The sequence below is a fragment of the Hippichthys cyanospilos genome, chromosome 4, assembly GCF_059441005.1.
Source record: "Hippichthys cyanospilos isolate Australia breed blue-spotted pipefish chromosome 4, RoL_Hcya_1.0, whole genome shotgun sequence".
Taxonomy (NCBI): Eukaryota; Metazoa; Chordata; class Actinopteri; order Syngnathiformes; family Syngnathidae; genus Hippichthys; species Hippichthys cyanospilos.
The window spans coordinates 14,685,820-14,713,103 of NC_142372.1; the positions used below are offsets into that span (position 1 = coordinate 14,685,820).

General features: G+C 39.4%; 1 protein-coding gene across 1 annotated transcript; it reads left to right on the forward strand.

Moving 5' to 3' along the window:
* The first annotated feature begins 39 nt into the window (after positions 1–39).
* Positions 40–27,101, forward strand: homer2 (homer scaffold protein 2). Its single transcript, XM_088412275.1, has 10 exons — positions 40–172; positions 287–535; positions 9,293–9,449; positions 17,370–17,501; positions 18,518–18,610; positions 19,192–19,331; positions 20,224–20,380; positions 20,738–20,848; positions 22,509–22,589; positions 24,933–27,101. Exons 2-10 carry the CDS (start codon positions 531–533, stop codon positions 25,119–25,121), a joined length of 1,065 nt encoding a protein of 354 aa, XP_088268401.1. The 5' UTR covers positions 40–172; positions 287–530; the 3' UTR covers positions 25,122–27,101.
* The last annotated feature ends 183 nt before the right edge of the window (positions 27,102–27,284 follow it).

The window sequence follows — 27,284 nt, forward strand, 5'->3', positions numbered from 1 at the left end:
ATACTTTCAACACTTTTCCAACGCAAATGGCAAGCATGAAATAAAATAAGTGGGCGCGGAAGCAGGTGTAACCGCTCAGTGTCGCTGCTGCTGCTGTTGCCTGGCGCGTACAGAACTCAATCCCACTCACTACAGGGGGAGGAGGTGGAGGAGGAGGAACAAAGTCAGGCAGGTAAACGCTAACATTAATTCCCTAATTCAGCGGCCACTTCGAATAGAAGGGCGACGCGGAAGGCGTTGCGTTACTGTGTTAGTCATATTGCTATTTTTATTATTTTCAATTTAGACGCCAAGTCGTGTGTGACGAGGGTGAACACAGCAGGCGAAAACTTGGTTGACAGGCGCAGGAGGAGACAGCTTGGCGAAACCTTCAACCCCACAAAAGAAACAAGTGCTGTCAGATTGTCCTCTGTTGGCGAGAACGGGACTTGTTCCAAGGAGAAAAAGCTTAACTGAAGATTGTGGACTTTGATTAGCGTTCGCCTCGCGTCACCTTATCGCGCACAGATCCGAAATATCTCCGGGTTACAATGGGGTGAGTACACTATCCAGGGTTACTGCCTGTGACATCTACTTTCTTTTTGTATTCCTTCAAAGCGACTTCCATTTGATTTCTTCTTTTCGTGTAATGCACGGCAGCGTTCTCCAATCCAGTGACCCCAAATTAGCGTCCAATAATGTCCTTTAAAATGTATTTCACCATTGAAAACGAGTTATTAAATTATTTTGCCGCAGATTCCAAGAAATCGGTATGTACAAAATCTGCTTTTAGGGTAATGGTGTCATTCAGCGCTGCCCACCGGGAGTGCGTGTTGTAATTAAGTGCGGAGGTCGTTCTCCCACGTTGCACTCGAGACTATTTTTCTCCTATGCGGTCTCTGGACTACCAGTCGCTCTAACCAAGGTTGGTAGTCTACTGCGATTTTTTTGGGGATTTTTACATAAATAAAGCCGTTTACTCTAGCCTTAATATCCAAGTCAAGGGCCATAGTAGTGGGCTTTGTAAGTAAGACAATTTGGTGCACTAGTGCAGCAGTTCTCAACCCTTTTTTTCAATTGTGTATCCACTGTGATTTTTTGTTTGTTTTTTTTGCAGTCAAGAACTCCCTGACCAGAGAAAAGTATTTTTTGGGATATTTAAAAAAAAAAAAAAAAAAAAAAACAGACTTTAAACAGAGTGCTGTGCCGTCCTTGTCTGTTTGAATAAACTTTGAAACCACATCGGTAGTGGTTTCTCCAAGCGTATTTTAAGCAACTCTAGTGCAACATCAGTCACTATAATACTTTTTAACAATAAGTTGATTCCTGTTGCAATTAATTTGCTCCAAATTTAAAAGAAAATGTATTTTTCCTGCCACAACATCAAATCAAATTTGCTGCAATGTCACATACTCCTGGAATGTCTTCGCATTCACTCAGGGGTACTCGTACCCCAATTTGAGAACCACTGCACCAGCAGTATCACAGTAGTAGAATAACTGTCTTACGAGTAATGTTTATTCCACTACAAGTGCCACTTTTGCCCCATTAGTAGTATTGAAACTTTACTAGCTACACTAGTAAAATTCAGAGCCAAATACTAGACTTGTGCCCTGCATTAGTGGCCTTCTGCACCCTGCTAGCATCATCAAAATTCCTATGAGTACTTTTGCTTCACTTGTCAAAACATCTAGTTGTCCGACGTGTATGCTAAAGTGTGACAAAATGTTATAGAGGAGGGGTCACAAACTCTGGTCCTCAAAGGAACCTATCCAGCAAGGTTCCAGTGCAGCCATCCTCCGACGCACCTGATTCCTCATCGGGAAGCTCTGTAGAAACTCGATAATGATCCTGATTAGGCTCATTGAATCAGGTTCATCGGAGGAGGGTTACCCCGCAAACATGCTGGATGGTGCCCTCGAGTACCGGCGTTGTTGACAGCTGCTATGGAGTAATGAGGAGGGAAAAAAAAAACCTTTACAAGTAAGACGATTACATAACTGGTGCTACTTTTTGTTCTAGTGAAGGCAAAGCGCTGCACATTTAAAATGCATATCAAAGATATTAATTACATGTGCTAACAATTTATTCAATACCCCTGGGAAGTTTTCCGTACCAGCAACACACCTATTATCAATGGGGAAAATTTTTTTGCGTATACGTACAGTATATACGTATACTCAAATAGCTTACCATATGTATCTATTTTACCTATGAATAGCAAACAGCTATTCTGCTGTTACTGCTACTTTTATTACTAAAACATTTATAGCCTATACACTGAACAAAAAGGGTATATTGAATTTACTCAATTGTATTTTGTCAATTGGTTACAACCAAAAAAAACCCATCTGGATTTAGATACATTTTTAGTTACATTTTACATACTTAGTGAATGTATTGTTAGTAAGTTTGTGTGTGTGTGTGTGTGTGGGGGGGGGGGGGGGGGGGGTCATAACACAAACGTTTGGGGGGAGCCTACATGGTTATGCATATACTTGATTTTCTATACTGACTGTATTGTAAAGTATCAACCATGATTTCTGTTTACATTTGTTAGTTCCAACGAGAAACTTTTTGATAACGCATTGTTAAGTGGTCATGATAAAATGAGGGGATAAAATCAATTCTCAACCCAAATAAATCAGAAGTCGGTTGATTTCCCAGAACGTGTTTGATCTGTTTCGTATTTCACAGAATGAATGTCGTAATGGCCGTTAGTGTCATGGTTGTACTTTGCATTGGTGTAATACTGCGCTGCATTATACTTAAAGGCGTTTCTGATGTTTTGCCTCAGTGTGAGAAAATTGGTTATGGCATATTTGCATATCTGTTCTTCCTGTGTGTGCACAGTTGGAAAAAAAATACAAAGACGTTAGTCTGTCAAATGCCAGTAATGAATAAAAATTGGGCAGTCACAGTAGAAAGGGTGGGTTTGGCTCCAATAATGCCAAGGGAATGCTGCACTACCTGTTTTCCCAGACCACACTTTTGTATTTAAAAGCGAGTCCCACAGCTGTGACTCCCACTCATACGGTGTGCATACTCACCCAAACGCTTTGAAATGCCCTCCATAGTGTTGTCATGAAAGTGGCCCCTGTGGACCCGCAGCTGAGGGCTAGTCTCAGCTCATGTCACAGACATAGTGACGCAGTGCTTGCCTGCTTTTACTCACTGCCAGCATGTAGTCACACTTGACACCTCAATATTTCTAGCAAGGCCAAATAAAGCTTTCCATTTAAAAAAAAAATGCAGTTCAATGTCAATGATGATATTAATGCAGGATCTCTGTTGATCAATTTTATAAAATATATGTGAAAAATAACTGGCAGAAATGACCTCATGCATGTCTGAATGATACCTGAAATGAAACAGGAAGTGTAGAATGACTTCTGGAACAACCTGTGCAAGTGAAAATTCATAATGACTCTGATTGCTTTTTGTAGCGATACTACCGTGTTACATTTTGTTTCTTTTTTACTTCGATTTCTGGGTTTTGCCCCTTTTGGCCTGGCCTGTTCGCTTCTAAATGTAGTTATAGATTAACAATAAATTGCACACGTCATGTGAACTTTTGCTGCACTCCTGACTTTGTCGCATTAGTATTGATTTGATTCCCATGAGTAATTTGCATTCGAGGGTAAATTTTTAGCAAAATGAACATTTTAATCAAACAACTAGTTAATAAAGAACAATGACAGTCCGGATATTCATACATTTTGATGATGATAGCGTAGCCTCCATAATGATGCCTTTCACTTGCTCACTTTTATTGGTTTGTGGAAATATTGTAATTCAGTGCTATTGCTTTCTAATTATCGCAGACACAGACAGCAATGCTTTCCATGTATTGCTATTTAAAGTAAGTTGTGCTGCAGGCAATGCTAACACTGGGATGGATGATAATCTTCTGGCTGGCCATAGACTGACATCTAGAGGCTTAATACTCATTGATTAGGCTCACGTGTGACGTGTCACTAGGTCTCTCATTGCCCGGCCATGAGAGCAGACTATAAATCTAATCTGAGTGTACCTTCTCTGTCTACTCGCAAGGCACTCTGAGAAGGTGTAGAAGGAAAGTGAGTGCACCTCGTGGTGTTAAAGAAGCGCGGATAAATGAACAAGGACAGGCTGAAGGCGGATTGGAAGTCTTTTTGCCAGATGGTGGAGGCCTGGGAGGCCATCTGCTGCCACGCTGTGCCTCAGCGGAGACTTCTCATGTCCCCTTCCTTACAACTTGCAGATTAAGCTGCGTCTCTGTGACTCATTGCCTCAATCGCGTTTGTAGAGTACCCTGTGTATCTCAATTGGTTAGAAGTTTATATTAGTACCCAATGTTCAACCCATTCAAATGTCCCATTAAATCAAGATCACATTTATGATCAAACAATCCAGGTAATTTAAATGGTTTGCATACTTTTTAACTTTTGAATGACTTTCTGAGATGAATTTCTCCACGCTTACATTTTTGGAGGGATTTTACATTTATTATGCATGTTCACATAAAGTCATAATGAAGAGAATATTAGTTTGGCACCAGTGGGAGAGGAGAAAAACTGCTTGTAACTCTGCATTGCTACTTCTCCTCTTTTTCGATGTGACCCACATCTGTCATATTTGCCAGAACTCTAAACTTCTAAGACAGGCTTGTATGATCACATGTGATACTATCAGGTAGAGTGTAGCTTTTGTCTCTCTTTTACAGTGCAAACCTGAATGATGTTGCTTCACTCACCAGGTGGTTGAGAATAATCTGTCCTAGGTGCGTCATACAGGCATGACGCCCAAAACACCTCTGCACTGAGATCACCAGCTTTGTTTTGATACCATTGACGTAAAAGGTGTTGTCTTCCTAATGACGTATCATAGGCTCATTCCCACCAAATATGCATCAGGGGTGCATGCCTCCAAGCACGTGCACATTTTATTCCTCCCATGTTGATGTTGCTAAAATCATCACTTGGCTGACCCATTTTGCATGTGTGCATGTGGCTTGTGTATTGTCGTCATGTTCACATAATAATGTGTTACTCATACAAAACTGTGTTTTAGTTTGAGCCAGTACTTTCATTTTTAACGGACAAAGTCCAAGAACACCTGGTCTGTCATCTCCCATAAAGCTGTGGCACATTTATCTTGGAAATTCTTCTGTGGACAAAATACTTCTTTGTTATTTTGGCTGAATTACGGTTATTATTGTAGAAAGCAAGACAAGGAGCAACTATCTTGTTGGCATGAATACACCCTGTACAGTTTGCTTAGTTTAGAGCAGAGCTTCTCAAATAGAGGGGTGGGCCCCCCAGGGGTCATGAGGCATTGCCAGGGGGGGCGCGGATGACCCCAGGGAAAATGATTTGTTTTTGCCATGTGAAGTGCAATTGTGAAAATAAGGATTGGAATCTTCTTTTTTTTTCAGGCATTTTGATGCAGTTGTTTTTTTTCTGCTTAGTGTTAGAGGTTGATGCAAAAATGGTCCCTTGAGAACATCCACCCACCTGTAAATTATTTAACACATCCGATGGAGAGGATGAGCATGTGGCAGTCAACTGAATGGGTAGCTGCAGTCAATAAGTCAAAAATGTAGTCTTCCCAAGCTCAATGGTCCCCATCTGTACTTTCCCGAATCCTTCATTTGCGTTGGCCAAATGTTTTCTGGTGGGTATTTATACATCTGTGCAGAAATGCTGTGTGAGCTGATGTACTGATGCATGCTGTGACAGCTGTGGACACCTACTGCGTCCCTGCTCTTGGCAGAGTCTGTTTCTATCGATAGTGAAACAAAATGTTACCAAAAAAAAAAAAAAAAACCTGAGTAAGGAAACATGTCATTAAATGTGGATGGATGGATAGTTACCATCTCCCTTACTTGTAAATGACAGTGATACCTCCCCTAATGCTTTATATGTCAGAAAAGCAGCTCATTGAAACAGTCCAACAGTTGTGAGTTCACCCACATGTTAAGCATTGACCTTTTACTCCCCCTTCCTTGCCCGTGTGAGCTGGCTCCTGACATGGCCACCGCAAAGGTCAGCGTATGTGTGCATGCATGTATAGGCCAAGCAGCACCCACTGTCCTGTAAAGCTGGTTTTAGTTGTTTTAAACTAAATAAGTGATCACATTAGACTCGAAGGAGGTCTGTGCAATCCAGGGAAAATAAAAGATTTATTAGAATTATTTATTGAAAGAAAGATTTATCATGAATTTATGTCCCTCCCTGTCTGGAAATGTTCTCAACTGGCAGTAATGCTCAAATGCATGTCCTCTTGGTTGACTGTGTCCACTATGTGTACAACCACACATCAGGTTGAAACTAGAATCACTAGTCCATTGCTCAGTTTCAGAATGTGAATGAAAGGCATCTTGAAGCGTGGAGAAATGGCATATCGCTTCACTTAAAAAAACACACGAACAGGAAGAGTTGAAAGTAAAATACAACTGCATAGGTTTCAGTTAAAACTCATCGTTCAGCAAATTGGCAAGTCAACTCTTTTGTGTCTTCCACTTCAGTCGTAATCGTTTGGGAAGACTGACCATTATTGAAAAGCAATGACAATGCTGTCAGTGAATTAGGTCTGACTAACCAGCAAATGAATGGTGTGGGAACAGAGGAAAAGAGTGCTCAAATTAAGTTGTTATATCATCCTGCTAGTGATGAATTTGCATTCAGAAATCCGTCGTCTACAAGTTCTGCATATTTGTTCTTGAATTTAAAATGCTCCCTGGGATTCTCTTATGTAGTTTCCTTCAGTTTGGTTTTTCTTCCCCCAAACTGCCTAATGCGTCCCGCAGCGGCTTCTCACACCATTTCATCCTACTTTGCAAGAATATGTGAATTTTTGTGCATTTTGACACTTTTTGAAGTGGCAAGTGGGAAAAGAGAAGAATTACACTCAAGTAGCCAGCGTCTGACTCATGTACAGGTTAGAGAGCAAGATGATTCAGTGTCTGGTAGAGACATGTTGGAATGTCAACATGATTAGTCCTTTTAATTTTAGATTTATCCACCTACCTGTCAATCCAGTTAAACTGACAACTGTAACGTCATGGCTAGCTGTATTTAGTGTTATTATTATTATTTTTATTATTATTATTTTTACCATAACTTCAGTGGCATTTAAACAGCCTCGCCCAGGAACTCAAAATTCAAGTATTGTTCAGACTCAACATTTAAAACTGTTACTGTTGCATCATATCCAAAAAAGACAAATTTCTGATGTTACATGTGCTGGGGGGAGGGGGGGGGGGGGGGCTTTGCGTATCAGTGATTGAATTTCTCCATTTGCACGAAACATAAGCATTCCAACATTTTGTTTCTTGTATGAGATGTGAACCAAATCCTGAATTTAAAGAGAGAACTTTTTGTTATTTAAAAGAGGGACCTGGGCAATCTGACTCAGGCTATTATTTTAGAGAGTGACATTTTATTGTTTCATTAATCTAACAGTTTCCCACCATCAGGTGTATGTGAGCACATTCCAGGTGTTAAATGGAAACATTATTTATTCCTCAGATCAATAACCTGTGGCAGTGCCACACCAAAATCTTAAAAGCCGCGTGTCAACTCAAGTCTCTCATTAAAGTGCAGATGACTGATGATAAGCAAGTAAAACCGCCATAGTGGGTTTAAATCTTACTTTTGTTCAGTGTTTATTTTTTTCTCCCCGGATAGATGCCCTTTTGAAAAGGGATGCTGCCATGTTTTGTGTGGTAGAGCTCTTTACAACAAAGACAGGTTTCTTGATTTTTATTAATATTTGTCTTAATTTAGATTATTTTCAAGATAACATTGTCATCTTAATTTGAGTTAAAAATATGGCGCCTAATAATAGTGGTGCTGTTGAAATAAAAAAAGAGAGATTACTTAAAATCTTTAATAAATTTATCTAAATCTGGGATCACCAACCCTTTTGAAACTGAGAGCCTCTTTGGTACTGAGTATTATGAAGATATGTGAGGGCACCATTCATGATGATGATTTCTCACAATAATAAAGGAACAACTGTAGTAAATATGTTAATCAAGTGCAATATGTAATGTAAATGTAAAACAGTACATACAATATTTTGTAAAATTCCAAGAAAATCACAGAGTTCTGTCACTTATAAGCATTTTGCAGAACCGGCCTACGGGCTACTCATGTGTTCATAAGGGGCTTCCTGGTGCCTGCGGGCACTATGTTGGTGATCGCTGAACTAAATAACCGTTTTAATCTCAAATAGAAATTTCAGAGAAAACCACCAAACCATTACAAAAAAAACATTGTTTTATTGCGGCTGATCAAAAGATTGTTACACAACAACACAAACATGGCTTTAGTCATTTGTTTAACAGTTTACCTTCTGCTCTGTTTGAGACTGCAACCTGTAGATTCAACCAACCCAATGGGGCTATTTTGTCAATCAGCAAATATTTAGAAATTATTATTAAAAAATCTAATCATTCATCCCGTCTGAAACAGACATCTGTCAAAAACATGAGATGTTCTCGAGCTTTGGTTTGGCAAAGTGTTTTCCTATGACTTGCTACATTAGCTTCTTTGTTGCTATTGTTAGCTATGGATGTAGTCACAGCTGGATGCTTTCCATTTATTCAGTAGGCTTAACTTGAACTGATTCTGTAGTAAAGAAGCACCTTCCCAAAGCATGCATATCACTACCTTTATCAAATGTAGCGGTGGGGTATTATCAAAATTGAATTTACTATTCATTGGCCCGACAAGTCTTATATTTTCCTCCATTTCACATAATCCTCCCGCTTCTGACTTTTAACTATGACTGTACTTTTTTTTATAATTTTTTCAATATTTGTTTTCTTGTTTCATAATTTGGGGTAGAAAGAAAACAGTGCTTAAGTCCAATTTAATGCTTAAGTCAAGGAAACAACATTATATAATTTCTCCCTATTAGTGAGGAAGATACTCATTGAAATACAAAAAGGCTGGGGAGTACACAAGGCAAAAAAGGTTAGGAACCACAACGATTACGATATTAGCGCTGACGCAAACAAGTGGGACAATAGATGTGATGATAGACGTGTGATTTGTGTTTGCCACCTCAAGAAGGGAATGTTTCTTGATGTGCTAATAGCTTTCAGTTGCCATGAGGATTCTGGGTGGTGTTACATTATCGCTGACCTGCCTATGTCTCTATGGAATCTTTGTTGGAGCCTGCAGCTACTGTATCGCGTGTGCCCTCATGGTCTTGTTTAACTAGTTGACTTAACTTTTTAAGGGGCAACCTCTCAATAATTTGTTAGTAGTTACTGTTTTCATGATGCTCACAGTTGTCCCTCTCCTCTGTTCCAACCCCCCAGGGAGCAGCCAATCTACACCACCCGGGCCCATGTCTTCCAAATTGACCCAACCACCAAGAAGAACTGGGTCCCTGCCAGCAAACAGGCTGTCACAGTCTCCTATTTTTACGACAGCACACGCAACAGCTACCGCATCATCAGCGTGGATGGATCCAAGGTATGAGTCTGCTCTTTAACGGTGATGAACAGATGTGGCGAGAAACATGTTATTGTTAAAGAGATGAGAATTTTTTTTCTAGCTTTATGTATGAGATATGCATCATCTTCTACTGACAAATATCCGGACTTCTGACTGTATTAACAATTCTATCGGCATCAGGATCACGAGCCAATGAATTGTGGTTGGTTATCATACCACATTTCATCAAAATTCATTTGCAGCCTTGAAGATCAGGTGAGATCAGTGTTCTGAAAGTGTTTCACACTTTGGTTTTCAATCCAGTTTTTTCTTATACCTAATCAAACATTTCTTTCTTGAACATCTGATGTAATTAAATGATTTAATGTAGATTTTGGTTTTTGTGAGCTCTTGACTGCATTTTACCATTATAAGGAATCAGTGATTTAAATCTGAACTGCCTTTTTTTTATACAGTGATTGTATTTTAGCAATAAAAATTGCATTTTTTAAACAGTATTTTATACATGAGTGGTGCAACTCTCACTTGTTGAAGAAAAACACATTTAAAAGCATAAACAAACATATTGTACAAAAGCAAGGAGATCAACAGGACAGAAATAATCCACAACATAGGTTATAAATGTACTTTTTTACACTTGTAGATCACTTGCATATATGTTTGTAAAGTAGTAGGTAGTATTATAAACGATTATATTCCTATCAACAGCATTAAGAAATCTTTAAGAAATCTTCATATACGTTTACATAAATGCCATTCCAATATTCCAATTTACAATTCACCTTATGCCACTACCCTATTTAACTACCATTAACACCTTTAATGTGAAAAGACATCAACAGGAATGATGCTGGAGAGATCATCAATGTCAATTGATTTCAACTGTTTTGTTTTTTGTTTTTTTTAAATCACATGGTCTGAAAAAAAATAAAACACTAACTGTAACCAGTCAGAACGCCCAATGTTCTTCTCACTGATTGTCCTAAAAAAAATGTCTGGCATTTAAAACGTGAAATAGTTATCTACAGAAGTGTGGAAATGCTAATGTAAATATGTTCCAATGTCCTTGTGAATAGGTTTTTATAGATTAAATGCATTTGAATGTAATTGTGAATACTTTCAAACATATTTCCTGATAAAGAGTGTTTCGTCCACATTGGCAATTCCACAAATTCAATTTATGATTAAAGCGTCAAATAGCTCCTCAAGTAACATGTTACATGACACATCTGACTTTAAAAAGCTTACATGTAATTAATGGCAGACAGTCAATATTGGTGTTGTGGTAATAGATACAATTTGAACTGTATAAATATTTATGTTCACACCACCACCATGCCTCAGCTTGGTGAAAGTGTAGATTATGTTTCCATGGCGATAAGAACCTCGTCTCCTTGTAAAAACGTGCAGATAGAGTCATGCGATCATTTTTACCCCTTTGATTTTTTGTGAATGATTCGCGGTTACACAGTAGGCATACCGTTGTTTGGATTTTGCCCCGCTGTTTGGGTATGATGTTTGTGGGGCTTACTGGTGGAGTAACTAACCCGACGGCTTTTGCACAGCACAGATTTTTTTTTCATCACTAAGAAAATGTGTACTGAAAGGAATTTTACAGAAATGTTTAGTTTAAAATCTCTAGAGGCATGAATGTGAGTTATTCGTGTATTTTTGTAAAGCATTTAGTCAAGTGACTCCCACTGCTTGAAGCCAGCGAGGCAATACTCATCAGGTTATGTCATCGCGCAGTACTGACAGCAGATAACTGGCGACTCCCTGACCACACTGCCTTATTTTTATCTTTAAGAAAAGACTTCATTTGTACACAGGCACGCACGCACACACACACACATACAAAGAACGAATAGCTTTATTTCTGACTGCATTCATCTCCACTTTTCTTTTTTTCTTTAGTACTTCCCCAAGGTCAGAACTCTTTTCTCCTCTCTCCCACTCATGCTTTCCTTTTTGTCGTCGCTCTAACGGTGAATAACAGGGTTTTGCCTAATGACATTTCCACAGGCAACCACAATTTTCCATTAAAATTATCCTATAGGACCATTTATCATGACAGCACAAGGAATTCCGGATGGTAAAAGCTAAAGCACTCTTAGATGGTGTCACTAGAGAACAAACACTTTTGTCATTTGACCGAGGCAGAGACATTCAAAAGCAATGTAAATGGCTTGTTTGAATGATTGCCTTTCTGTTGCTGGGTGTATTTTACATTTTCAGGAGTTAGATTTAAAAATCAATTTAGTGATAATAGTTGATTGCAGTTGTGCAAAAGAGACATTTTTAAAACAGCGCATGTGTGTTTTTTTTTTTTTAACAGAATCTTTAGTGATACCACCAGGGAAGTATACTTTTACAAGTCAAATTTTTTAAAGCGACCCACTATTTTATTCAAAATATAATTAAAGGATGTATTATGGTTAAAAAAAAGAAAGAACACATGACATTCATTCAATTGGAATAGACTTCATCATCAAACGCATTTATCCAAAGCAATTCATAAATTGTTTCAAAAAGGCTCAAATCGCAACATGGGGTATTTCATACTATCAAGTCAACGCTTGACACAAAAAAAAAAAAAAAAGTAATAAGAAGTGTGGCACGTGTTTATATTGAAAGCCTGACTTGACCGGATGTGTTATTGTTTGCCCAAATGTTACCAAGCAAATTGGGAGAGTTCCTATTGCTTTAAGCTGCTATGGTATGCATTAGAAAATATGCCTTGCTGGCTTTTTGAACACATTTTGCAAAAAATGACCAAGTTTATAGTGCTTGTCATTTGATAAAGTAGGCAAGAGACACGATGGAACTACAGGGATCGCTAAAATGTATTGTGTTGAGTGGCTGATGCTGTGACTTAAAATTTGTTTGGATATGTGGTAGATGGTCTACTTCCCTGTTATCTAACTAAGGTGACGCTCACTTGGATGTGGCTGTTCTGTTGCTGAGGTTAATGGCACAGATGTGATCTTTTGATCGTGAAATATCGCAATGCAGCCTACCCAGTGACGCTCTCACTCAGACTCACTTCAAAATTCACACACTTCGCACTTCAATTTTGCACCCGATGATTGACATTTAATTTCCAGTCTGTCCCTTCAGAAGGGGTATGCCACCACAAGGCAGTCTTGCAAATGTGACTTTGTCTGTGCAACCATTTACAATGACCACTAGACTTATCTTCCTCAACCACAGGTTTTACTGGATTAAGTAAGATTTTTTTTTTTTTTTTTTTTTTTTTTTTTTTAGTAAAATCTTTTGATGGTGGTTCAGCCACAAACACAAGAGCCTCTTTTCATCGTTTCAGTTAGGTCAGCCCAAGTCACTTGGATTTTCTCATGTAAAATCACTCACTGTTTGTAATATGTAAGTATTTGGAGGAAATACACTGTATTTTGCTCACTCCTTAAGAGCAAACCAGGTCTGTCTAGAGTCTAGAGCAAAAATATTTGCTGCTGTATGCCCTAACCATGACAAACTGTCATCTTATATCGGTTCACCGGGAGAACCAGGCATCTCAAAGATGATGACAGAGCAAGTACAAATGCCTTCCAAGCACTTCTGACTACTGCTTGCCATAATGTGCACTACTCATATAAAATGGCGAGAATGTTTGCCACATTCATTACCTAGTTTATTCAAACAATGACACCTTCCAGGGCTAATAACGCTAACTTGGTGAATCAATCATAGTTATTTAACCTTTGTTTTCTCGTTTGTCAAATACACTTCATTTGAATGGTGACCAGTCCAGGCCAGGTTGAGATAGGCTACAGGTCATCAGTGACTTCAATGAGAATTAATGGAATAGAAACCGGATGAATGGGTTTCGGGGAAATGACATAATATACAGCTGTGCAATGACAATGACTGCACAATTTTGATATTATTGATATTTTGGAGGACAAAACTGTTTTTGACCTGTGTAACTGATTAGTATCCATTCATGTTCTTCACTGTTTGATAGTAGGCAATCACGAAAGGAAAAAAAAAGACTTTTTTTTTTAATTCATTCAAAATTATGAAGTTCTAACCCTCAAAATGTAAATCTGAACCTTCTTGGTTGTCATTGGAAAGTGAAACTGCTGTAAATACTGCTAAAGCTAGTTCAACTATGCTAAACAGAGTGCAGGACAAGAATACACAGGACTAATCCAGTACTGTACTACAATTCACACTGAAATTGCAGACCTCCTTCAAACTTATTTAGGTCAGCAGCCTGTTGAGAACAGAGATGGTAATCGGGTCGATGACAAAACCGAGACTCTTCGGTGTAAATACTTTATTAAAAAAAAAAAAAAACTTCCCTAAGTCATGGATGATAAGTGGAACGTATTAATGCCCCTTCAAACACATCTATCACATCTTTTTAATGGTGGATAGTTATTTATAAAATGTTATTATATTACCTTATTGAGCAAATGTACCCAAATCATAACATTGCTGTATTGTTACAGCCAAGCACCAACATCCAAAGAGGAACCTTTCACACTGCATCACAGAATTGTACTATTCAGAATTACAGCAAAACATGATCAGCTATCTCACTAACTCTTGGTTTGAATGGTTAAAAAAAAAAAAAGGATGTAAAAATCCTCTGATGGTACCATGATGCTTGCAGTTTCTATTGACCGCCTCCTCTCTCAGTTGTGACAACATTGTGTTGCCTGTGCCACTTGACAGGCAATCACCACTTCCCAGCGATAGACATCTCATGTAAAACATGATTTGATATAACTCTGCTTATACAGCGAACTATCAACACGCATTATCAGAGACGAAACACTTTTCCATAGGGGCTACTCTAGCAGGCTCCTGGTTTGAAATGGACCCTCAGGTTACTGGCCAGCAGCACTTTAATTTGCACTTCCTGTTGCACTTGATACAGGGCTGGCTGTCCACCCCCACAGCTGTTCATGTCACTCCACTCCCCCTCCCTCTGTCACACTCTCCCACTTGCCCACTCTCTTGATTACAGTCTTGCATGCACATTCATACCACCTACAGTACCCTTCACGGGTACAGTATTATGATGATACAGTAAACGGAAACAAGCAATGCAAATTTATCTTTCTGTATAATTGAATTCTGGTTTTCATAAGAACAAAACTAGCTGGACACATCCTACAATTCTCATCTTACAGCGGAGCAAATGATGACTGCTATTAGATGCGTTAACATCTCCTTGAGGAAATTCCACGTTATTCCTCTTGATAGATATTTAATTTGGGTTTCACTGCAATCCAATTGACACAAAGTGACACAGATGTGGACATTGTTGAGCAGGGGCTAGCTCATGGGCACCTTTTTTGCACGACTGATTATTTTCTTGTAACACAGATTTTGCCCAACAGGAATTAAAAAAAAAACAAAAACATTAAAACAAACAATGCCCAACAGGAATAAAAAAAAACAACATTAAAACAAACAGTCAAAAGTACAGTACGATAGTTTAATTGACTTCTTTCCGTGATTGCAAATAAGTGAAAATTACAGTCTCTCTTGCTCTTCCTGTGAAATTATAAAAGACACTTTTTAAGGAACTTAGCTGTGTACTGATACAATTCACATGATGCATCTCCAGCATTATGTATCATGGATTTTATGTCTTTGTACTTGGCCAATCATTTCATCTCATTTCTCCCTTTTTTTACAACTACCTATGATACACTTTAACATCCACATCTTACTATTATACAAGATTTAAACTGTTTAGTGTCATGCAAAGTGTAGACATAAGTTTCTTCGTGCAATTAAATTCTTACTTTGCTGTCCACGTGTCAAAAAAAGCAATAAGTACACCGTTAAGATCTGATAAGATTTGTGGCATCTTTGTGCTCTTTTAGAATAATGCAGTAACTTGCTGCATTCCAGTTCTCCACTAGGAAAGTTAAAGTTTTATATCTCACATTCATCTTCAAATGTGGAAAAAAATGTTTGAAAATTGACTCAGCGACTGTTGTTCAGGATTTTCCAAAGTCCTTTGAGAAAATGGGGACATCTTTGTTTTTAAAATTGGATGATCTTTGTAGAATATAGCCTGAATTCTTAGTTATGACAATAGGCTTTCTAGTTTTTTTTTTTTTTATCTGTGTATTAGTAGCTTTGGAAATGATGGAGAGCGACATTTGGGGTTATTGAATGAAAAGGACGCACACCCGTCAATTTGAATTCTCAAATACCGTTTTCACAGCAAGGTTGCTATGAAACAAGGACTGCCCATTAATTTAGTTGTCTTCATTGGTTCCTAATAATTAGTGTAAGTGGACAGTCAGGCAAATGTGGGTTCATGTCAATACTTTGAAGTGACTGCTTTCGTCAACTTGCAGAGCACAACACGGTATTCGCACAAGTCCTGTCAGGCTGGGTCTTAAGTGAGATCTTCCTTGGTGCCATTTTACTGCAGCAGACAGTGGCTTATTTATGGCATCTCTGCAACAGGTGAAAGAATTGTTGCAAATGAGAATGCCATGTGACTAATTGAAACATTGTGGAACAGCAGTTATTATCTTTGTGTGCCTTCTTATGGGTACCAGTTTTTTTGTGGGTCAAATTGGAATTGGAGAATTTGCCTTATTCAGGCTTAATGTTTTATTAGAGGAGGTGTGACATAAACTCAAGGCAAATGTTGAGTAAAAGGGCAGCTGATGTTATTTCAGCTCAATCGGTTTCCAATGTCCAGTGCAGATCAGATTGGTGAGCCGAAGTTAGACTTATTTACAGTATGTCATCATTTGACACAGATTCTTGTGCTATTTACGTTTGGAGCTCATGGAGCAAGCAAATGAAAGAGGAAAAACATGATTGGGTTTAACAGTAGAAGAAAGCACCTTATGTGAGATGATGATAAGATGGATTAATAGACAAACTTTTCAGCTTTCATTTGGTTTTCTCCGTAAACCCATATTGTACTGTGAATGAAGTCAAATTGATTAAATATATAGAAGTGCCAAATAAGAGTCAAACTATGAATTCAGTTGTTGCATTGCTTTAAAGCTGTTAGGCTCTTATCGCCTTTCACGAGAAATTTGAGAATGAACATGCACTGCAAGCTTTTCAGGTGAACTTGATTTGACCTTCTCTCGACATTTATTGCACAGTTGGTGTTTGATCTAAGAATAGACGAACACATTTTCTTGATTCAATTATATTCCTCTTCCTCATTCTGTTGACATTTTGACGTGACGAGACCCAAGACAGCGCCTAACAATTGATGTATGAGCATTACGAGGTGTGGACGACATGTGGCCACAGTGTCATCAGTGGGTTGCAACACAAAGACCGGAAGTCACAATTGAATCGTTCGTGCTGTCAAGAGATGAAAATAAAATAAATTGAGATCAGCAAATCATTAATCCGATTAACCGTATGCATAAAAAAATGTCATCCTTGCCGTATCACCGTATAGCCAATCAGATTATCCCAAAGACAATGACGGCAAATCCGTGTCCACCTCAGGGTGTGATTGACCTTTGTCTTCCGACCGTCAATAACCCAAACACAAGATGCCTGATGCATAAACATGGGTCTAATCAACATACAGAAAGCTAAGGTTAGAGATTAAAAAATAGAATAACGTGGAACGCATTAATTATGACTAATTAATTGATTACAATTCATCTGTTAATCTGACACACTTTGTGAATGTTTTTATCGCTAAAACAACTACTGTATTATGAATACTTCACAAAATGCTACCAAATACGTGTGTTGTAAACATCAGTCAGTCAAATTATTCTAAAGTCATTTTAGGTTCATCCTGAAATGTACACCCAAAAGCTGAACAAGTTTTGAGAGTAGTGGATACATGATACTTGAGCACACTGGAGGTTTTAACTGTTGGCAAATTGTAAGTTGAGCTGTTGAAACTCATTAGTCTAACCGTGTACTCCGCAGCAGTTTCATGTGTCTTCTTTTCCTTAGGTTATCATCAACAGCACCATCACACCCAACATGATGTTCACAAAGACGTCGCAGAAGTTTGGCCAATGGGCAGACAGCAGAGCCAACACTGTGTTCGGTCTGGGCTTCAGCTCAGAGCAGCAGCTCGCCAAGGTAAACAGTGTTCAACATTTATGAACAAATGTACCTTAAAAATCATTGTAATAATGGTCACATTTCCACAAATCATCACAGTCTACAGCAGTTCTCATCTTTATGCTTTGGAATAGATGATCCGTCACATTATCTACTGAAAGGCGTGTAGGCGAGATAGCAACAATGTATTAATTATGTAGAAAGTGTGACATCATACCAGTATAACACAATAGAACCCGTCAATGTATTCAGCAAAGAGGAGGGAGGTGTCACATCAAACAATGGTGGATGTCCCACATTTTAGGTTTTTGTTTGCATGTGCTTGTTTATTACGACAAGATTGATGAGCTTAGTTGTAGAAAATGTGTTTTATATTCATCACAAAGGACTAGTTTATGCCATCTAATCAATGAATTGGGGAGTGTCTAGCTCTAGCCATCTGTGGCTATATAATATTGGAGATGTTCGGATCACAGTGTTTTTGCATCCAGTCATCTGATTTTTGCGGATTTGCCGATATATATACACAAAATTACATTACATTGCTATATAGATAGTGAATCAGTAGCCAAAAGCATTCCCCACTGACTGTATTTGTGTTGGCGTTTCCGGCTATGTTGCAGTGTTGTGTATAGTATGCATAAATATTTTTCTTTTCTTGGCAATATCTTTGTACTTTTCTAGACCCTAAAGTATAAACAAATAAATACATAAATCCTAACTGGTAATTTCCCCCAGTCAGCTGCAAATTTTGTGATCGAGCCTGATTTCCAATCACGTGAGCAGGATCAGGACCTTCTTATATTAAAGATTTTGGTACATTGATCAGATCAGATTCATTTGATACGCTTGACAATTTGAGGACATCCATCCATCCATTTTCTGTAGGCGCTTATCTTCATTAGGTTGGCAGGCCTGCTGTCTATGGCGGGGGGACACCCTGAACTGATTGCCAGCTTGCTTAAAATGAGGCTTAAAACAATCATTTTTACCATCAATGTGCATTCATTACAGCTTATTTCTGTCATTTTCAGTTTGCAGAAAAGTTCCAGGAAGTCAAAGAGGCAGCCAAAATGGCAAGAGACAAATCCCAGGAGAAAGTGGAGGGGCTGACCAATCACTCCCAGGTAAAATTCTGGATCTTAACAAGTCTTCTATCACTTACATACATAAGTCACACACAACCATTACTTTAAGTGAAACACTGCAGCATTATGCAGTTGACATTCGGTTCAAATCAGAATCGATTGTCACAGCAATATGTTGAAGATCCACGTTACAGATGAAAATTCTGTCTGTAGTCATTAGTCTGTAAAAATGCCTTCTGTAGTTTTATACACACACAACACACTCAAACTTAATAAAACACAATTTGGAAAGTATTCCTTTGCCCTCAACCACTTAAATAAAAAATGAAAACTCATGGGCAGACCTTACATTACATTACATTATGTCTAATTGCTCAAACAGACTAACAAGGGGGCCACACCAATGCCCTTGCAATAGTTGTACTTTCGACTTGTTCCAATATATTGTATCAGCAGGGGTGATGGACAAGTCATAATTGACTTGTCATCATGATTGCTTGTTTTTTTGCCAATGGAATGGCCAATTTCACAGTCAGTGCAGAAATTTTGAGAGGCCATCAAGCTTGAGAATGCCGCAAGTCAGATCAAGCCTGAAACATAAAATCTCTATCCCCCACCAGGAGTCTGGACGTGAAACACCATCAACAAACCAAGCTTCCAGCATTAATGGCACTGACGATGAGAAGATCTTTCATGTGGGACCAGAGGCCGTCCTGCTGAAGAATGAGAACGATCTTCTCAAGAATGCTGTAGAACAGAGGTACGTCTTTCTCTTCAGTTTTGGGTTTACCATTTCAATGGACTTTCATTTTATGATTATGACAGCACCAAATAGCTTCCTTCCATAGATGTAAGGCTCCACAGGACCGAACATCACTATTCTAAAAAAAAAAAAAAATGGTCTCTTTATTGCTGCTAAGATGATTGCACTTGCAAATACCTTATCTGAACTGCTCTGATGGGTGAGACTGCTTCACCCAGACACTGAGCTTCATTAATCCCAATAGTCAATGCAGTAAATTATGATTGCATAAAACAGCAGATGTTCTTCCAGATGGGATTCAGATAACCCCAGAACATCAGAGTCAACTCTAGCAACGGTGACATTTTGCAGGGTTGCCATTAATTTGGTTAGCAACACAGAATAAATCAGACGTGCAACCAGTTACATGTCGTACCTTCTTTCTTTTGGCAACACTGACACTCATGGATGGCATTTTGTTACGCAAGTAATTATAATGACTAAAAATGTCCTTTAAATTGGTTTAATGTGCTTCTAGTGCCATACTTGTCTTGTCGTGCTTCATTTTGCTTTTCCTAGCCCCTACAAGGCTTTAGGGCTTACTGGAGGTGTGAAATGGCCTGCAATGTTTAGTAAACATTTATTCACATGTGATTAAGGGTAGTATTTATTAACACAACCAAGTGAACGAGGTTTCAGCTAGAGCTAGGGGGGAGGAGTTTGAGACCTCTGTCTCATTGAAAAATCTCCCCACAAAATCATGCACATTTAAGCGAGAAGCCATTAGAATGATTTTGTTTCATTCTGCGTCACCTCAGTGGGCACGCACCCCAGGCATTTCAACACTAGCCTGTCTAAAATGTTCGCTCCTTTAATAACGCTCCTCTTGGAACCGTCGCTTGTCTGACAGCAACACCAACGCCAAGAAGTGGGAAACCGAGCTGCAGACGTTGAGAGAGAACAACGCCAGACTGGTGGACGCGCTGCAGGAGTCCTCGGCTAATGTCGAGAGCTGGAAGAAACAACTCGGTGCCTGTAAAGAGGAGAGTGACACGCTCAGGGAGAAGGTAATGCAGACTTTGCACGTCGAAAAGAAATCGAAGAAGTCTGCACAAGCACGTTGACCTATTTTTTCATGCTGCTAAGCCTTACATGGAAAAAATTGTTCTCTTTATTTACTTTTTTTTTTGTCTGTGAACAATAAACTGCATAATAGCGCTGAACACTATACAAGCTCCACTAAACACAAAAAAGACCTTCCCGAAATGTGCCCCCCGAAATTGGATGCTTACAGTACAGTTTTTGTGAAATGAATCCATCTCTTGGGGGAAATCAGCAACGAGTCCATCTTATAGCTATAGCTATGATAGCTGTTCACGTTCTTCATGTCTCCCCCAATGCTTCCCTTTCTTGTGTGTCTTTAGATTGCAGAGCTAGAGGTTCAGTGTAATGAGGCCAATCAGGAGAAGCAAAGGAATGCACAACTGAGCGTACGCGTGCAGGAGCTGGAGGCCGAGTTGCACGACAAAGAACAGGTGAGGCTTGGATCACAGTTGTCGTGACTAGACCAGGGAGCGTTTCTCCCCCAGGAGCTGATTATATCCTGGATTTGTTGGGAAGTGGTAAGTGCTGATATGGGATCAGGAATTTGACTGGACTGCAATGTCCAAATCTGAGAATCAGTCTTCATTAGGTATCTTGAATTTTGTTTCATTCCTTTGATGATGATGAATTCTCAGGTTTTCAACAGTACCAAAATCCCCCTGTGAAGTGGAAAAACTGCAAAGTAGCGTCATCCCCCCCCCCCCCCCCCAAGCAGAGTATTTATACTTTACATATGTAAGTGTACAAATATTACTTATAAAAATATTAGTGAACTAGCAGAGTTTGCACTTGAGACTCCAATTTATTACAAAAGAAATCTAAGATGGGTTAAACACGTGTTGTGAATCTTGCTATTCAGTGCAAGGTTAAACAATAACAAGTCGTGCGTGGGAAACTAAAACGAGTAGTTGAACGTGAGCATTCGGGTTCATAGCCAGAAATTTTTCAGTGGAGTGGTCAGGATGCGACAGTGGTCAGGTATGGAAGGGGCCACCCATCGCTCCGCCACTGCGTGCATTCACAAGTTTAGATCAAATTGAATTCACCAGTAACGGTTTCAGTATATTTTTGTTTGACCTTATAAGTCGACTCTAAACCCTAACTTTTTGTAAGCAGTGTATATTGGAGCTAATTTCAAATATTATGATCAAAACAACATTGACCAGTGAGCGTCTGCCGTGTTTCCAGTCACTGACCCAAACGGCCGACATATGAAATAACAGTAAACTAGCAGATGGCCGCAGAGACTCATCTGCCCAGTGACTCATTTCTCCTAGAAACACATACACACACACACACTTTTTCCTAGGGTGGTGGGTACATACTGGCCAGTCACAAAGTAGCAGAAGCGAACTGCTGCAGGTGATGACAAATGTCGGATTATCATTGTTATGATGAAGTGTTTCTCATAAAACAGAAAGAGAACGAGGGCTCGGAGTAAAATCGAAGAAATTTGCCAGCGCATGGAGCACACATTTATATTGAATCTTTGTTTTTACTGTACGTTCAATGCTTCCAACCTGAGGCACACCGACAAAATCCAATGGGATCTAATACAAAAGGTGTATTATAAAAATGTGCCCTTAGGGTTGTTGGTTTGCTGACGGGGAGAGATTAATTCAACAATATTGTTTCTATACTGGATGTAATAGTATAGGCCTGCGTAGTATCATTGTGAGATACAGTAAGTAGATAAAATAGTTTTTAAAGTACATACTCAGAAAGTGCTTCCCAGAGAATGTAACAAAAAAAAACATACAGTGTGTGTGTCTGTGTAAGTATGTGTGTATATATATATATATATATATATATATATATATATATATATATATATATATATATATATATATATATATATATATAAAATATTGTTCTAAACACTTCTCCTTCCAAGTCACGGGTGTGCCATGTAACTGTGCTGAATGAACAACATGACTATTGCACAGATGCGCCATAAGATGCCCATAATAAAATGCCTGTACTGCACCTGACGTTGTAACCAGTAAATGTTCTTTATGAGTATCCAGTAAATGCTCTTTATGATAGGAATTAGATATGCACTAAACATGTCTCTCCCTCCCCTCAACCAAGGAGCTGGAAAATCTGAGGAAGCAGGCAGAGATAATCCCTCAACTCATGGCAGAGTGTGAGAGCATCACTTCCAAACTGCAGGTAAAGAACACACGTCTCTGCTTGGTTGCCATGATATATTGTGTTGTGTGCATGTGTGTGTGTGAGAGAGAGTCGAGCTCGCAGTCTGCTTTAGTGGCTGCCACACTACTGTCACACACCAAAATCAACAAGTTCTTTCTATTCATCTCTCAAGCCTGAAGGCTGGCGATTGGACATCGCTGTCATGAGAGTGGCACGCACACGTCACCGGATTTGTCCATTCATAAAAGGTCTAGCGCATAGGTGTCGAACTCCAGGCCTCGAGGGCCGGCATCCTGCATGTTTTCCGGTTTTCTTTCCCCAACACACCTGATTCAAATGATTAGCTCATTAGCAAGCTCTGCTGGAGCTTCAAAATGATCCCAATCATTTGAATCAGGTGTTTTTGAGGGAAAAGGTTTGAAAACATGTAGGATATCGGCCCTCGAGGACTGGAGTTCGACACCTGTGGTCTAGCGGTATGGGGAATAGCGTCTATTGAGATGCTACTTTTTTCGAGATGCGAAAAAAAGTGATTATGCTGTCACCGTCTCTTGGTGAGGTTAATTCTATGTGTGCGGTCGGTTTATCTTTGGCTCCGCAAAGCCGCGCCCATCCTCCCCGTTTGTCTTTGAACAAAAGGGCACCTGTTTATCAAACCTGAAGAGCGAGAGTGCACAGACGGCCGGTGTGTGTGTGTGTGTGTATATGTGATGTCACAGCAACTTGTATGATCCAAGGCAAAGTTTGTAATAATCGTGAGAAGCAGAACGTGGTATGTACAGTATGTACCGCCTCTCTGGTCGGGCACGGAGCGGGATAAAAGCAACAATGACATGCCTGGAGTTCCTCAACTGACTGGTTTGTTGCTGTCAAAGCAGCCAGCTGGATGAACAACAACAAAGACTTTTGAGCCTTCTCCTCCACTTGGATGGCTCCTAAAATAACAAGTGGTTTTCTCTCAAAAAAAAAAAGCTTCATTTAGGTCAGTCAGTTGGCTTTTTAAATGTATTGCTTTTTTAATATATATGTTTATATGGACAAATATAGGTTATTACTTTAAAATGAAATATACCATCATTTTGGAGGTGGCATTTTTTGCTGGGCTGTCTCATGAGTTTGTTTTTTAAAATATCCCCCCCCCCCCCCCCAAATGTGTGTGGCCGTATTATAAAATGTGTTTGCACTCATGTGTCTGGTCTTCCTAAATGTGACACTGGAATACAGATAAAGTTTCAGGAGTCAGCTGGAGCTCAGAGCCACATGAGGGTGTAGCACCTATTTAGCACTACTATTTTAAACTCCTCCCTTCATTGGTATCTTTGGCATTAAAGTGTTGCCTGACAGTCTGGAGCGCCGGCTTTCCCTCCGCTTCTCAACACTCATAAGCGCGTAACTGCAAAATGCTACGGAAAGCATTTTCAATTGCCATATGTTGTGTCCTTATTGTCAAGAAACACCACTCTCCCTCAAAATAAAATGTTATTCCACTCATTTAATGTTCATTCGACTGAAAATCATCACCTATATCTGTGTCAACTGTCCAACTACAGAAGTTCGCATTGTCAAGACAAAAGCGTGAGTCGGACATTCAACAACAACAAAGGTTCCGATCTTTGCAAATCCATTTTCATTCGTTCATTCAGAACATCTTGGGAACATTTTTTTCTTTCTTTTTGCTGTCCAATAATTCACATGTTCCCATAAGTCATGACAGTAAAATGTTCCATTTTTCAAAATGCAATTCTTGATTACAGCGATTTTATACGGTAAACCCCTCCTTTCCACAGTTCTTTCACCCGTTTGAATATCAAAGTGTTTAGCTCAGCCAGGACATCTCGATAAAATATTCCACACTCCTATGTAAAATTGACAAATATTTTCTACATGCACTTTTGGCCTTTTTTGACTGATTCAATCTATCCTGATCATTTATGTGCATGTTATTAATTTATTCCTATTACTAGTTTATTTTCACCTTGCTGTTTTGTATGTAGAATATCGAGCAGTGGGATTTTTTTTTTTAATTCGTTTTGAAATAAGGCTTGGAAAATTGTGTTCATTTTGAGAATCAGTTGGATTCTCAAATGAGAATAAATGAGAATCAGTTGGAATTCCCGGGATTAAACCAAGATGTTGCAAAAAGGAAAATGGGCTCTTAAGAGAGAGCTTAAATAAACATTAGGTATCAAACTGTGAGTATGCAGGGTATGGAAAAAATAAAATAAAAATAAATATCCCCGTTTTAAGTAGAACATGCATGCTTTTTACTTGATTTGCAAAACGAGGTCAATCGCCAAACCGGGGTTCCTCCGCAATTGCTTTCTTAAGTCACGGTGCCGCGTTTTTCTCTTGCTTGCCCAGACCGCAGAGACAAGGAACAGGGAGCTGGAGGGGAGGATCGACGTTCTTCACATGGACGTGGACGACAGTCGTCAAAAGCAGGGCAACATCAAGGGCGAGCTGAAGAAGCTGATGGACGTCCTGGACATCAAGCTGGACGAGTTGCACGAGTTCCGGCGGGGGCTGTCCCGGCTCGGCGTCGACAACTGAGCCCGCCGGTCCGCCGTGGACGTCTTCAGGGCACAAACTACGCGGCGCCCGCTCTCCCTCAAGTCACGTGCACGCGGAGCCAGTACGGACGTCCTCGCAAGACACATGACCCTACTTTTTGTGTGCAAGCCAATCAAGTCATACTTTGGAGCTTATGTTTGTGGGTATGATTTTGGGGGGGGTGTTGGTGGTGGGTTCTTCACAAGGGCTACAAGTAACAACACACAAACGGAATGCTGCCAAGTGTCACGCGAGTAATAATTGGTGTTATTCTGAAGCCCCACCTCCTCGGCTCGCAATCCATAGGCTCTATCTCAGGTGTGTCACTTTGTACTTGGATAACGCTCACCCCCCAGACTCACGGCCATCTTACCAAGTGCCTCCAGGTGGGCTTCTAGGTCAAGTCCTCCTGGTAAGAAAATGTGGGCCCTCATGAAAATGGTTGTGGGAAACGGCTCAAATTCGTGTGTGTCGTTTGAGCTTTTATTCCGTAGTTTTGATATCCAGCTTCAGGTCCATGCACACGCACACTTTTTCACCTTACTTTGAAGACAATTCGGTGCACTAGCGGAAATACTAGGATACACACACACACCACTGTATGAAATTTCTGCTGCCTCTCAAGCAAAACTGCAGTTTGCCGCATGCTGCTAGTATTAGTCGTAGAACACTGGATGTCATGTAATACAACTTTACAATGTCACTAGTATATTGAATAAATGCTCAAATGACTTCATCCATTTATTCAATATTCACAATATTCAGCTTCTGGTCCAGAAATACAGTATAAGTACTTAGAGCAGATGGAGCTTAAGCTGGATGTCAAGGAAATTGTCATCAATATGTGTACTGCAACTTGCCTCTAAAGAGTCCTTCTGTGATCCAGCATTTCCATAGACGGGTACAAGTGATGTCTCTATAGCTTTCTTCACCAAACAAGTCATCCAAAACAAATAGATGCCAATTTTGCGGTCACTTTCAAGGACGTGTTCGTGAGAACAGCACTATGTTGGGTCTATTTGTACAAGGCTGTTGATGTGCTTCCTTTCACTCAAGTTTCTTTTGTGTATTTGCGTGGTGATTTTCGGGGCGAGTTGACGTGGTGCTGCTACACGGGCGGACAATGTGAACAACACTACTACTGAGGGACTTGGGACTTTTGTCTGACATTATTTATTTGGGTGCCTCTCTTCTATGTATGTGTTTCTAGTACGAACAAAGTCAATCTACATGATGTACAATAATATATGAATTATACCAAAACCCGTCTTCTATCAGAGCTGCTTTGTACAATCTTCTATTTTTAAATATTTACAAAAAACAATCATGTATATACTTTCATCTCTGTGATAAATTTGGAATTTATTCATCCATGTAATATCAAACATAACAAAACATGACCTTTTGTTTTGAGCCATGTAAACACCCATGGATATAAAAGATTGCAAAAAAAAAAATACAACACCGGTGTTGTTCGTGCACAAGAGAGATGAGTAAAACATTTCTCGTGGCTGCTTGTCTCTGTAATGGAACCGAGCTGTAATCTCAGCACCTACTCGACGCACATAAAGCCACAACAATTGAGCAGGGATTCACCATCATTTTTCTCATGTCAAAAGGGGAAAAAAAAGCTGCCACAAAATTGCCCGTATACAGGATGGAAAAACCCCAGTGAGGAAATATCTGCAGTGGAGGATCGAGTATGGGTTGCCTTGGCAACTTAATCCCACTCACTGCATTTTTTTTCCCCATTTACAAAAACAAATGGGAATGAATGGGAAAAATACAGTAGCTCACATCTCATTTTTTTTTCACGGAACAAACATTCACCACATATCTACTAGCGACGAAAGTGAGTACCTGAAGAGAAAATGGTAGTTAGGTCTTTGAGATGGGGAAGCAGGTATGTTGCTCAGCATGACACTTAAATGGCTGTGAAGATATGTATTTCTTAATAAATATTGGGGAAAAACAAATTAATCAGTGTTTCTCAATTATATTTTGCAAAGCTTCCCCAGGAAAGAGATAACCTTTCGCACCCTGACCCCACTCACCGCATCGACAATAAAATATAATTAAGATAATAATTGTATAAGTATACCTAAAACTATCCTTTTGAACAGTAACAAAATAAAAAACTTTCAACAGTTAACTACTTTTTTA